The 14,582-nt window shown below is 39.7% G+C and overlaps 1 protein-coding gene across 1 annotated transcript; it reads right to left on the minus strand.

Moving 5' to 3' along the window:
* Window positions 1-8,127: 8,127 nt before the first annotated feature.
* Window positions 8,128-14,505, minus strand: sec22c (SEC22 homolog C, vesicle trafficking protein). Its single transcript, XM_037078516.1, has 7 exons — window positions 14,367-14,505; window positions 12,897-13,108; window positions 12,587-12,750; window positions 12,146-12,322; window positions 11,903-12,021; window positions 11,265-11,330; window positions 8,128-11,177 (listed from the first exon to the last, which is right to left on the minus strand). The coding sequence occupies exons 2-7, from the start codon at window positions 13,076-13,078 to the stop codon at window positions 10,977-10,979; spliced, it is 909 nt and encodes a 302-aa protein (XP_036934411.1). The 5' UTR covers window positions 13,079-13,108; window positions 14,367-14,505; the 3' UTR covers window positions 8,128-10,976.
* Window positions 14,506-14,582: the final 77 nt, after the last annotated feature.

Consider the following 14,582-nt stretch of genomic DNA (forward strand, 5'->3'; position numbering starts at 1 on the left):
AACCCACTTCCAGTTTAAGCGTCACCAATATCAGGTTCAACTCCAGCCTGTTTTGGGTTTGAATACAGATACGGATCATTATGTGGTTGTGTGCTTGCTCATATCCAGTGAAAATGTCTCATATACATTGTCAAAGTCAGGCTGTATACATCAACGTGTACATCAACAAATGGTGGAAGTGAACGGTACTTTTACAATAGTCCATTAGTTGAGTACCAATTTGAGGTACCAAACTGGAGTTCTTCCATGTTTTTGCTACATTAGACTTCTACTCTGCTTCATTTCAGAGGTATGTAATGTTTACTCAGCATTCTACTTTGCAGATTAGATTTATTACATCTAAACCATATACTGAATTAATACATATGATGAATCGTTTCACAACTTTTACTTGTAGTAGAGTATTTAACATTGTGGTATTTCTACTTTTGCCTAATGATTTCAGTGCGTGTCGGTCCACTAGGTTAAAAGGATCTGAATCAATCTTTCACCAGTCAGAAATCAAAGCAGCTCTCGCTCCAGTTCCTCCCAGTGCTGCACTTCAGTTACAATATTTGACAGGTATGACTGAGCCGCTGAGTTTGCTTTGGTGTAATGAAACTTCAGCTATTCGAGTTAATCCCAGTGTTGTCCCTTTGGTTTATTGGTTCGCTCGCTGTCTTTGAGCAGCGCAGACCTCTCGCTGTGCTCAGCACCATGAAGAAGAGCAAATTCAGCTGAGGCAGGACGCTGTGTGCCGTAAGAAGATTAACAAACAGAGCCTGCCATGCCTGCTGTCTCAGATCAGCTGCTCTTGGGTCTAATGTTTCATTAGCTCTATCCACAAAGTGGAAATTAGCATGCATATAATATGATTAACTATTCATAGGAATAGTAATGATTGTAAATTGAGGGGTTTTTATATTAAAACGTTGCTGCATGAAATAAAAACACATGTTAAAAAATTCACCCCTTGAGGCCCAAGTGTCGGAATATGCTGATTTATACACACTATGCTTTGTTGCTGTACTCAGGCATTTGATTATTCTTTTGTCTGTATTTATACAGCATGTCAGGTAAATTAAAAATACATGTTTTAGGTTCTCATTGTCAGAATAAAACAGGCAGTGGGATGCAGAGAAGAGAAGAGATGGATGAAGTTATTTTCAGATTCCCGGTGATGCTTAAAATGTGGGACAGGTGTCTTGCCTTTGAGCATCTTTCAATATTCATGATGCGGGTTAAATATTCATGTGACAAATAAAGGAAAGTTTGGAGATGCTAGCGATTGAGCAACTGTCCAAACGGCTAAGAGGCTGCTTTGATTACCTCCGCCGTCCTCATGCCGGCTCTGAGAACCTGAATCCTGATTTAAAGAGAAGTCGTCTGCCAGATCTGATCAGATCTGATGTGTGGCCAGGAGTCATGCTGATGAAAATCAGAGGAGTTTTTTTTTTTAATATATACTTTTGAGACGCAGAGCCACAGGAATAAGTCATTGTACAGCACTGATTTCATGACCTCTGTGGTCAGGACTTGCTCCAGATCCTGGTTGTAATTCACAACAGAAGGACTGAGCTTGACTTTGTCTTCGGGGGACAATGTCTCACTCAGCTTTGATCTCTCCATTTGCATATAACAGAGAATGTTAAAACAAACTCTATTACCTTGAACTTCCTGAACATTTCACGCATTAGCATGCCAACCACTACTGCCAGCCAATACCAGCTCATGCAAAAGAACAAAAATGAACTGACTCACAAGAACCAAACCAGCGACATCCTGCTCAGTCTTTGTGAAAAGCTGAAAAGAATTAAACTGCGCAGTCTGGTGGTACGGTAACGCATTCTTCTACTATTATCTTACCAGAAGGCAACAGACAGACGCGATTGCTGTTGTCGTTTAGTCTCCTTTGGGCTCAGTGCGGACATTTCACTTTACCAGTATCACTGATGGTCCAGAGATGGGTGCCTATGATGTCCTAGGCATTTATTTTAGTTGCTGTAGACCCTTCCTGTCCTGAACCATGCATGAACCATGCCAGTTTGTGAGAGTAGAGTTATGAGAGTATCTGACTCTGGACACTGGCCTTCTCGAGTGTCTGTTAGAAATAGAGCCTTTCTGTTTCCTTTTTTTCACCAGGCTGGAGACGTGTGACGATAATGATCCTTAGAACCTAAACGTGTTCACCTGCACCACCCCAGCTCTGCTGATGTAGACAGGGCTTTGAGTCTATGCCGCCCTTTTTCTAAACTCAACAATCAGCTCCTTGGTTTGCTGATGTTGAGCAGTAGATTGCTTCTCTGGATTGTGATTTAGTCCTATATATAGCCTCTAATTGTTGTTTGTAATGCAGTCCATGATGGTGTTGTTGTCCACATGCTTCACAGTGGAGTTCTTTCGTTGCCTGGGAGTTAAAATTATATGCTAAGCTAAAATTAGCAAACGGGATTCGAGTGTCGTTGTTCTTATTCTCAAGGTGTGTTGAGACACAGGTGTCTGTGGTGAGTGAAGGGCCGTGGATATGGCATCCTCCGTTGATCGGAGAGGGTCCAGGCCTCGCAGGAATGTTGTCTCTGATGTGCTTGAGAACCAGTTGAAATTCATCAGCTGGTCAGAAACACAACTCCAGTTTAATGAAATAGTAGCTTTGTGTCTGCTGGTGTGTAAATAAGCCACTGTTTGCTACCAAATGTGTTTTAAAGTGTTATGGCCCAGATGTTTCCAGCTTGCTCCAGATGAAAAAAGCAGCTTTGAAGAGACGTTATTTTTTCCTTTAGTTCCTTGGTCGTAACAGTGCATTGTTGTTGAGCGGCACTTTCATCTTGATTTGTATGGTGCGCTCACTCATGATTAATGAACACCACAGTGTATTAAAAATCCATTCTTCTAACATATGCACTTACATTCAGTACTCAAGGTGATCACTCATTGCCAGTGCACACTAGAAAGAAACTGTTATGAAGCAACACTCTTTGACCCATGTTTTTACCAGGGTTTAAACAAGCTTGGGAAATTGTTCCACACATTTATACAATGGCAGGATGTTTGATCTCACTTTTGCATTGTGTTTAGGTCTCGGCTGGTTTTGCAGCGAGAAATCTTGCATGAAGTTTGGGAACTGGTGATGCAGATAACTCGATGCAAATTTCTAAAACCTAATTGCTGCACACAGCACAGGTCAGTGACCTCTCACATGACTCCAGCTGTGAGTAATTCACATTTAAGGGCAAAGGAAGCTTTTGCGCTAAGGTGGAGAGTGCCAAGTTAAGTTGAATATTAAACCTGATATAACTTTACAATTAGGAGCGCAAATTCTGATTACCGTAATGACCCGGGAACAAATGAGGAAATGCTAGTTTACAGCAGTTAATGATTAACTCCAACTCAAATCCTGTGGAGTAGCTCATTTGTTAATGATTGGTGGTTTGATGATAATAATAATAATAATAATAATGATAATAATAATAATAATAATAATAATAATAATAATAATAATAATAATAATAATAATATGGATTGAGTATGAAAATAAGGATGAACATACTTCTGAAAATAACCTTGACTTTGCTGTCATCAGATTTCTGTGTGCAGCAGCTTTATAGAGGGCTCTCCAAGGAGCTGTTAGCTTTGGACTGATAGCAGAGTCAATTTCAGGCTAGCTCTGTGTTCTCTGAATTACATGAGAGGGGGAGAGGACCTGGATGAAAGCAAAACTAATAAATCAATTGACTTACGCAGGTATTGTCTTTAATACTGAGGTCTGGCTGCAAACATCAAAACAGGCAAAATGAAGCAACACAGTTCATATGGACCTGGATTAACTTTGCACCAATCAGAACTAAGCAAAGTTAACATCTATTAGCTGTATAACAAAGAGAGCAGATACACACATAAAGTATATATTGTATACATTTTGAATGATAATAATCATTTTATTAAGACTTGAGATGTGAAAAAATACAATATATATAATAGATAATTTTGGCAAAAAAAACCAACTTGCACTTATACATTATGCAGTTGAGAGATGGTCAAGGAAACAGACTCTTGTAAGTTAAGTTTTTAATTTGATTTGTCTTTGGTTCAGGATTCCATGCATTGGCTCAGTGAAGCCAGTCAGCAGGCAACATCAAAGACTCTGGGTTTATGAATTGTTGAACATCCTAACAAGCATAAGGGACCTACTGTGTATAGATAGCCTTGAGGTCTGGCGTACCAGACCGTGGATCAACACATCACACTTGGAACATGATGTGAATGTAAACACCTTATTCATCATGTTATGGAAGCACACAGAGGGAATCTAAAGAGTGCAAGATTTAAGATATCTGGATTGGTTCCCTTCAACCTGGATCTCATCAATCTAAATTAAATGACTTTTAGGTGATGGGTAAGCAATAATTTGCCAACTTAGCCATATCAGTGATGCAGTGATAATATGTCAGTTGTGTTTACAGCTTGTTTCCACTATATTGAATTAGCCTGAATGTTTTCTGTCTGACTTACGAGAAGATAAATTGGTAACTAATTGTTCAGGTTCATAAAAATGAGCCCACTGCCACTGAAGCAGAGAAAGGGCTGTCTAAGTAATAATAATTCTAATATTTTTCGATATTGGAGATCTCCGCAGAGAGACTGCTTCACACATGGCAGCGGGTGAGATCAATGAATGATGAGTTTGAAATTAATGGAAAAGGCTAAAGTGTAGGCCGCCCGCATGTGGCCTGGGCAGTGAATAGAGACAAAGATTAAATAGATGAGTGTGTGCCATCGTGACTCACCTTGATTAAATCTCCCACGGCTCGGAGTAATTTCACAGAGTCGTGGAGAGTTTTCCAAAAGACGTCCTGCCATCACGGTGGAAAATCAGAGAAGAGGTTTGACCTTCTGAAAAAGGTTGTTTAGGTGAGCTTTCGCTGCCGCCACCATCATATTAATGTTAAGCACAGAGCTGGTTCCCGTCCTTTTCCTGTTCTGAAGTGCCCAGCAGCCCTACGGTTGAATTCAAGTGACCCTTTACGTCTGTAATCATCACCACTTTATGTTCCAAGCCTGTTCTTTTGATATTACACAGATTGTCACAGTTACACAAGCGGATGTTAGGCGATAATGTTTTCAAGCAGTTAACCTGACAGCATTTTTGGTCAGGCTGTATTTTTCAATCATTCTTTCTGCGCTTGTTTAAGCTGTTGAAGCATCACAGCTGTAAGCTAACTGTGTATTACCCTCACCAATTTAACTTACATGTGAACTGTAATAAATTGTTTCGACTGCTAAGACATAAATCAGGCAATTTATTTCAACCAAGCTTTGTAAGGTCTAATGTGTTAGAAACCCGGCTATTACCATTCCATTCCTTTGGCCATCATAGCTCACTGCTTCAACCATGTATTCATTACTTTCACCCATCAATTTTAGCAACGTATCCATAACTTTAAGTAAATTAATTCATTTAGCTACCCTTTTCACTCATTTAATCTATCCATCGATGTCATCCTTGTATGCACATGGGCTGGCTGTACCGACCGCTGGCCTATTTCAGCCTACACTGAGCTGAAGAAGACAAAAATATACACTATACAGAAACATTTGTTTAAACTAGGGACCACTTGTGGGCTGGTTAGAATAAGAAATCCACTCTGACATGTGCAGTGTTATCACGCAGCACAATGCCTCAGATGTCGCACGTTTGAAGGCAGTATGCATTTGGCATGTTGACTGCAGGAACCTCAACCAGAGCCACTGACAGTGACTAGGTTTTTCCTTTTCCTTTTTTCTTTACATCAAATCATAATTCACTGTTTCTTTAAGGAGTTGTGCTATTTCATAATCTTTCCACATGCCCTGGCCACTGCAGAGGCACTATGCTATGAGTGGGCCTACTCCTGGGTGAGAGTCACTGATAGGCCGTGACCTCTTATGTAATACACAATAGCCTGTCAGACCTACAGCTTCACTTTTGTTACTCTGCGAGACTTAAGGTCAGCTCATTGTCTAACGTTTGACTGACGTGGATTCAGATTTAATGCCTGATTGCAGCTGCCAGTCAGTGACAACAAATAGTGCGGAGACAGGAAACAGTGCAGTGTTAGAGCGTCAGGGATGACCATCACGTTCGATGATGAAGAATCATTAGGAAACATCAGATTGTATCACTTCTACAATACAGCAGATACAGAAATGGTAGCATCATCACCCGGAGCTGAAAAAGCAAACACTTGCTGCTGTCCTGTGAACATGTGAGCAGATGAGTCACTTGTCTGCGAGGGAGAGAAATGTGAGCCATAAACACACCAGCCGGACCACCCATGCTGTAAAACCTATTTGTTCAGGGATAGATGGCGGCTTCTTGGCTGCAGGAGCTCCTGCCAATTAGGATAAAAGAGGTTAATCCTCACAAATTAAGGATCACTGAGGCTGATGGTTCAATTGTGAGGCATTTTAGCCAGACTGATGGCAATGTTGGTTTATAATGCCGCTAAGAGCTCTGAGGGGCATGTTCCACTTGATTCTGGGTCACTACCTCAAATTACCCTCCTTAATATGCATGACAGATACTCTGCATGCTTTACAGCTAACGACACGACCATGTCAATGTCCGTAAACTATAGTGGCAGAAAAATAAAAAAAAAATTAAAAGTGGCAACAGAGATGAGGCAGATGTTTATGGGAGGGTTTTATGGTCCCTCTCTGGAAATTAAACAGAAGCTCATTGGTGACGTTATGGGAAACGGCAGCGAGTGTACACGTGTTGGTTCAAATGTCATGAAATGCCAATGCATATCTCAGTGTGAGACCTACTGCACTGACGTTAGGAAGGTTAAAACTGGATTATATACAGTATGTGATAATGTTCTTATCAGTGGTCTGCATGTAGTGAAGCCTGAATGAGGACGAGAGTGTTGTGACGTAGATACCTGCAAAGGCACGGAAAAAAGAACCGGATAGACATAAAGTTCTGCACTGATTATACTGAAACTGGGAGTTCCTCAAGGTTGGGACCTCAGACACAGATTTATCACTGAAGGAAGCTTTAACTCAGCTGTAAACGACTGGAAACATCACACAGCACGTCAAAGCTGCCTTCTTTTTGTGACTTTTTCGTCAAAGCCGAAGTCAATCCTTTGACACACCAAAGTTTTTTTAATAACCCGACAGAGAGACGTGGAAATACACTCCCTTTCATACGCGTTGTTTGAAAAAGTTGTTTGGTGACAGCAGGCTGAGGGGAAAAGTTTTCTTTCAATTTGCCAAGGCTTCTTTCGACCAACCCATGAGTGGACATTATAAAAGTAATTTAACAGTACTTTTATATAAACATAGAATTATTGCTTCTCTAAATTAATCTCTTACACAACTGGTCAAATTCAGGATGTGGTGAGGTACAGAACCTTTACCTGAAGTCCTTGCTCCAGCTGTTCAAACTTTAATTCTACCTATGTAAATCAGGGTCAGCAGTCAGACTACCACTCATCTAAATTGCTCAAACTTGCCACAGAACTAAACAAGAAGTGTCTATTTCCTCCTTAAGTGATCTTTCAGGTTTGACTCCGTGAACTACATTTCAACTACATTAAGTAAGTAAAATCTGAATTCATAAAAGCAAAGCTAAAATAATCTAAATTAGTTGTTAAAAGCAGCTTTACATAATTGTGTTTTAAGAAGTGATTTAAAATGGGGCTCTGTCAGTGAACAGTCACCTTTGGTTTTGAAGCGCGATTTATGGAACTGATAAAAAAGGTTTTTGGCTCTTTGGACAAAGGAAGAGTGCAGCTCTGCAATATTAGGAGGTGCCAAACCAGGCAAGGGCCTCAAAAGTCATTAAAATAATTTTAAAATCAGTTCTATAAGTCACAGACAACCACTGTAAAGATGCTAAACCTCACCAGAGAACAATTAATGACACAACCTTTCACTGAGGATTAGTGCACTGTGAAGGAGCTCCATCTGGTGTAACACTGGAGAAATGCATTGGTACATTTTAACACTTCATGTTCAAGTTTGCTGCTGTGATTTTATTGAATGGTTTGTTTATAGTTTTGTTATTTCAGTTATGTATTGAGGATTGAGCCACATCCCCAAGGTGATTAAGTTTAAAGACTGAGTCATTCTGATTTTCTAGACAAACAAATCAAACATCCACAATTTGAAAAAAAAGACACTATTTATTAATGAAATGTCAGTTTTACCACAGCAGGAAAAAAACACAAAGCCCTGTAATGTAATCACCATTTGGCAGTTACAAAGAATGGTGTTGTTATATTACTTCCTATTATTACAAAGAAGCTGCAGCCACAAAAACCACAGAATCAACCTTTTGTGAGTCTAATCAGCTACAAATGACTTCATTCTGCCGCTTTTGCACTGAACAACACAACGAAAATATTCTATTAGACATACTTCAGATTTAACCCTCCTAAACCTGAATGATTTTCAACCGTCACCAGTACGTCAATAACAGAAAAAACATATATATTAAGAAAAGGCTGCCACATGTGTCAGTTGTACAGTGTGTCTTCACTGTGTGTTATAAACTTTCATAATCAACACGATTCCTTCACTTTAATTCAAGTCTTAAAATACCCTCCGCATTATTTGGTTCGACGGTCTTTAGAGCGTTATTTTACAATTCATTTGGTCGAAGCCTTGCAGTGGAAATAGTGAGTCGGTAAAACTTCCTTCGTATCAAAAATATTACAGCGTCACCACATTCCTGTACAGGAAAATACCACGCAGCATCACACATGATAACAAAGAGTCACTCACTTATGATATCCAAACATTTTCATGAAGTTATGTCCAAAATAAAACTCATTTCTTAAGAGACAGGCTAATTCTCAGCCAAAATATCTGGATGGAGGTTCAACTGGATTATCTGCAGCTACATTTAACCCTTTCAGTGGAAACATCTGAATTTTATTACACTTCCTAAACCATGAGCTTAAAGTTTACAAGCTAGTTGTACTTTAAAGTGAAGGACATTTGGATTGTCAGATGAGATGTGACCAATTTTTGTTTTCCTTAAAATTCCCCTCAGACTTTCTCAATAAAAGAGAAAAGTCTGATGAAAAGACTCATTTCTGCTAATTTGACAAACACTAAAAAACAATAATTTACTTCCCCTTCGCTTCACGAACATCAGTGATTCTGTCTAGCTATCGAAAACTGAACGCCTAAGAAGCTTAAACACAAAATGTAAAAAGAGATTTATACTTTGCCTTGTTATTTAGCAGCGCTACGGTAATGTGTTCTACATTAAAACACAGATTATATGTTCATAACAATCTACGAACTACAGTTAGGACCAGAAATAAAATAAAACAAACCAACCAATTAAGTAAACATAAACCTTGATATAAATATCATTTTAGCTGAAATTGATATGCAACACATTAAAAAAAAAAAAAAAGACTTCCATCACCGGCACAAACGAAATCCAAAACTTATAGTGCAGTCAAAATATTTCAAAACCACTTAACCCATAAATTCAGTGCATTCATTTTCCTACCTGCAGTTTACTTTTTGACAACAAGGAGATCAGTAGAAAAAAAGACGAGAAACTAAAATATCTAAATTTGCTTTGATCGTACAAAAATGAGTTTTAAACTGGAGTTGGTGAGAGACAGGTTTCTCCTTGGATCCCAAACTGTGTCGACAACATAATGCCTTACATGACTATAAAACTTACCGTCCCTCAGTACAGAATGTACTTACATAACGGAGCCCTTACATTTGAACCTTTGCAAAAACTAGCTGAGCACTTGCCGGTGTATCTACATACGCTTAAGTCAACACGGTAAGGCATAAAAACAACCCATATTAGATTGTTACTCTAGCTTAACGAACAAAAGAGACAAACCAGCCCGCTTTTCTTCACTGTCACTGATTCTTTGTATCAAACTACGCAAAATAATTTGTGTATCACGCCGCTTCTGGTGCAGGATGGACGACCCCACCTGCCTGCAGATCGGCCACACGTGACTATTTGAAATAAGATGAGCCTCATGTCTGATACAGTCACAGAACTGTCACCTTGAGTTGTACACTGCAAAGATAGTCAGCGGCCTGTGGCAGCAGAAATAATACTGAACTTAACGCGAGTAAAAATTCATTAAAAAATTGAAAAAGCATGAGCAGCTTCTACGTGGAAAACTTTGGTCAGCAACTCTGACAGAATAAAACCTCACTACACTTACCCCGGAACACATTTTGGGACAGGATGGCGCTGGTGGACTGACATCGATCGATATTTGAGTTTCTAAAACAGACACCTGCTTTAAGCTCTTCTGTCAGTATGTGTTTGCAGTAGGGATGCACCGATTGTGAAATTCTGGACCGCTACCATATTTTGTTGTTGTTGTTGTTGTTGTCCAGTTTATTCCATTTTTGTTACCATTTGTACCCCCTTTTTTGCTAGGGTGAAAAAAGGCAACACATCTTTGTTATAAATAAAATAACTGAACTGTTTTAAAGTCATTCCGCACTTCATTATGCTATCTCTGGAGGAGTACAAATCATGAAAATGTACTTAGTAGTCTGTCTTACTATATCCCTTCACATACTTACCTAACCTTACAAACTGATGGCAGTGATGTCATGAGCCAGTAGCACATGAATGCGCCATTACAACAGATAAACATCAGCCACTGCTATCAGTGAATGCCATCTTATCTGCAGTGGACAATCTAATATTGGCCCATTGGATAAACCAGTGCATCCCTAGTTTGTGGTTATATTATTAAAGTTAACTGGATACTTTAAAGAATCCAGGGAAAAAAAAACTGCATTTCACTGTATACCCTTTACAGTCTTGGAAACAATGTACACAAGGTGCAAGTACATACTGTATACAAGAAGATATTAACCTGTAATTATAATTTTCCCATGATGACACAAAATTTATGAATGTCTCGTTAAAAACATCTTGATGACTCCTCATTGTTTTCTCACCCAGAGCTACGAGAGGTACAACGAAACAAACTGTCCACCGCCTCTCAGACCCCGCAGTCACCGGTCCTGTCCTGGAGTTTGCGGGTGTTGATGAGGAGGGTGGAGAGCGTGGCGACCGAAATGTGGAAGATCAGCTGCCACACGTTCCTCAGGCCGAGCAGGTAGAGGTTGCATAGGACGATGACACTCAGCAGAGTGAGGGACTTGTGTTTCTTCAGGGACGAGTGGAACAGGTAGAGGTGGCACTGTGGACACAAGAGAGCTCAGTCACCTTGAAGAAGGAGGAGATTTCTTTGACGTGAGCAAGTTTTGAAAAAGCAAACTATATTTACCTGAAACACACAGCAGACAAATGCCAGGAGAAATGCCACAACATTCCACACACCGTCATGATCATCCTGCACGTAGGAGAGCGAAAAACACTGAACAAACTGCTGATGTATCACTCAGGTGAGAGTCCACGTAATTTAAAATGTATCACACTCATTTCAGATTGAATGCATAGGTAATTCTCACAAGAGCGACAACTTTGCAGTTTTGTGCAGACCTCATCATTCTGGAACCTGTGCTTTCACAGCAAAATGGTAATGTACAGCAGACGGGTAAGCCAGCTCAACGTATCTATAATTAATGTAAGCTTATACATCAGACTGTTTCTAAATACAGTCCCCAGCGACACACAACAAATGGCTTTCTTTTTTCCAAGTGAGAAGGCCACAGTGTCGCATTCTATTGAATATACAACATTTATTACTTATTATTTATTATCTAATCTTATTTCCCATTAAGATTAATCATTATTTGCCATCAGAACCAACATAGCCCGTTTCATAAACTGATTTATTTTATTGACCATTTTATCAAAGGAAATATTCACACATCCAACTGAGCATTACTAATACTACCAAAGTTTACACCCATCTGAACCTTTGCCAGGGGACTGGCCACAGATTCTGGCAGTGGCACATACCTGGAAGGTGTACTCTATGAGGTGAACACCACGGATTATGTTCAAAGATGCACACATGATATTTAAGACCAGCGAGAGGATGCCTGGCGCTGTCACTGGTTCGAGTCTTACATTCTGACCTGTCAAACAAAAGAACATGAATGAGAACTTTTTCTCATTTCTGCATTACAGAATCAAACATTACAGAAACTCTACTGTGTTGTTTGTGTTGTGCTGTTAAAGTCACGTGGTCAACAGTCTTACCAGTTCCAGCACCTTGCTCCATATGACCATTAGCAATGCCGTTGAGCTCCACGTCCTCCAAGTGAATGACTTGAGCAGGGTGGATCCTCAGATCCTCCTGGACCTCTGCCAGTGTCACTTCCAGGGCCGGACCACCGCTCTGGTTGTACTGCTGCTTCAGCTTCTGAATGGTGCCGTCTGTTAATTGGCAGCAAGGGTAATATTATTATTGTTTACTTTCAGATGCACAGGGACTACAGATGGAAATCAGCAAATAAATATGTTGCAAAGCATATTCTCTAATTGTTCTGATTATTATATGTTGTGCATGTTCCCTGACATAAATACATGTAATAAACTAATTAGGGTATTTATTTGTATTTTTTCAAAACATCAGATTACAAGTCAAGGCATAAAATACCAACAGCTAATCTGGATGACAACATTTCTCTTCCAACTCACCAAATTCCAAAAATGGATATGGTCTGTTTGCCAAGGCAACAACAGTGCTATTGAAGCATGCTGTGAACTCCCAGCGCAGATCTTCCAGGAAGCAGAAGGCCTTAGCAACAGGGAGGCTGCAGTGGCACACGGTCATGTAGGATACACCCTCTGATGAGACGAAGCTGAACAGGTGAGAGAGGAGAATAGGTGTTTAGTAAACAAACAGCCTGACGCAGCGTGACACAGATGCCCCATGACAACATTCTGTTTTTTGCAGTTACGGAGCGCACACAACTGAGACAGTCTGCTTTGGTTCCTGGATCCTTACTATATATTGAGCTCACTGCCCTTGATGGTCCCTCTGTCAGGGAAACAGGCCAGAGCCTTGCTGATGGTCCGGAGCTGCTGCTTCCTCTCCTGGAGCTCTCTGTTGTGTTCAAAGTCTGTGGAGGCTGACAGGGGGAGTCCATCCCTGACTCGGACCACGAAGGCAAACAGGATCAGAGACATGATCTACTAGGTCCATGAAGAACACACAGCCTACAAAAGTAAGATCAGACCATTAGTATAACAATGTACGGGCTGAAACTACAGTATTGTTGGAATTTTACAGCCATTTCCTGAAATGAGCCATCGAGATTTTGGTCTTTAAAATATCAGATATTAGTAAGAAATGCATGACACAAGTCCACAAATCCCAACCTATAAAGCTACATAATAAAACATTTTTTTCCCTTAAAATAACACAACAAAATGACGTTGATGGTGTCTCTGTCTCAACCGCTTATCACTTGTTTCTGCACTTCTGACCTTGAGTTAGAGCGTTATGTACATGTTTACTTCGTGATACAAGTTTTCCACACATTAAATTGTTGCGACATAATGAGATTTGGTTGTAGTTAACACCTACATCAAGTCTGATAAATTGTTACAGACTTGGGATTTGTGTTTACGACAGTGGTGTTGCGCTCGGAAACTGTAGGGGGCATCAGATTGCACTGCTTCTACATAATGTTGCTTTAAATGTCCTGTTCAACAACATTATGTTGACTATTAGAAAAAAGTTAATCTACAAATATTTACAACTAGTGCTTTACTTTTGGGGGGCTTTTTGTTGCTTTGAACAAAGGAGAATATTTGATTATAATTACTGATAGTGGCAAATTAGTTTTCTGTCTACTGACTTTGTGTGTGAATTATCTGAGAAATAATTTCAGCTCTATATCATACTGAATCACAATCAGTTGTCTGTTTATTAGGTACGCTATGGTGATAACACAATTACAGTTTAATTGTACATGCTATACCTTCATGAAGGATTTAATTGGAAACTTTACATGCTGTGATTCATCCTTGTAGCCATTCTGAAGGCTTGTGTGGTTACTGACTTATTTTGAAAGGCGTGTTTTTATATACATATTTACTCCTCCCCATTTGTATCAGCAATGATAGCTTAACTATAAGAAACATCTATTGCAAGGCTAATAAAATAAAAACCAGAGGCACCACAAACCACAGCACCCAAGAAGACCACGACCGAGAACGACTACAATCAAACAATGTATTTACTGGTTACAGTTCCGCCTACTAACTGAAGATTATAATCGTCATGGATTTTCTAGCAGGGCTGCATTAGTTTTAGCAGGTGTAACGCCACACATGGAGTGCTGTACTAGTATTATTAACTGCGTAGTTCTTCAAACTGTGTGGTCTTTTCAGTCAAACTTCACTTGGTAAATACCGATACTAAAGTCTACTATATACATAATTATAAACGTGTAGTAACACCTCCTCTTACCTCATTATCATGGGTTTCATGCTGCACCTTGTCACTTAGCTACTGTAGCTTAGCTTACTACAGCATCATATCAACGAGCAGGTAGCCAGCACTAGCTTCAAATGCGCGTTGCGGTTACAATCGCATACTTTCTATTACCAGCTATTTAATACGGGAAAACCTGACAAATCTGTTGTAACGTATACGTATTACGTTGCATTAAAAACAAGCCCAAGC

Source organism: Acanthopagrus latus, chromosome 19 (genome assembly GCF_904848185.1).
Source record: "Acanthopagrus latus isolate v.2019 chromosome 19, fAcaLat1.1, whole genome shotgun sequence".
Lineage (NCBI taxonomy): Eukaryota > Metazoa > Chordata > Actinopteri > Spariformes > Sparidae > Acanthopagrus > Acanthopagrus latus.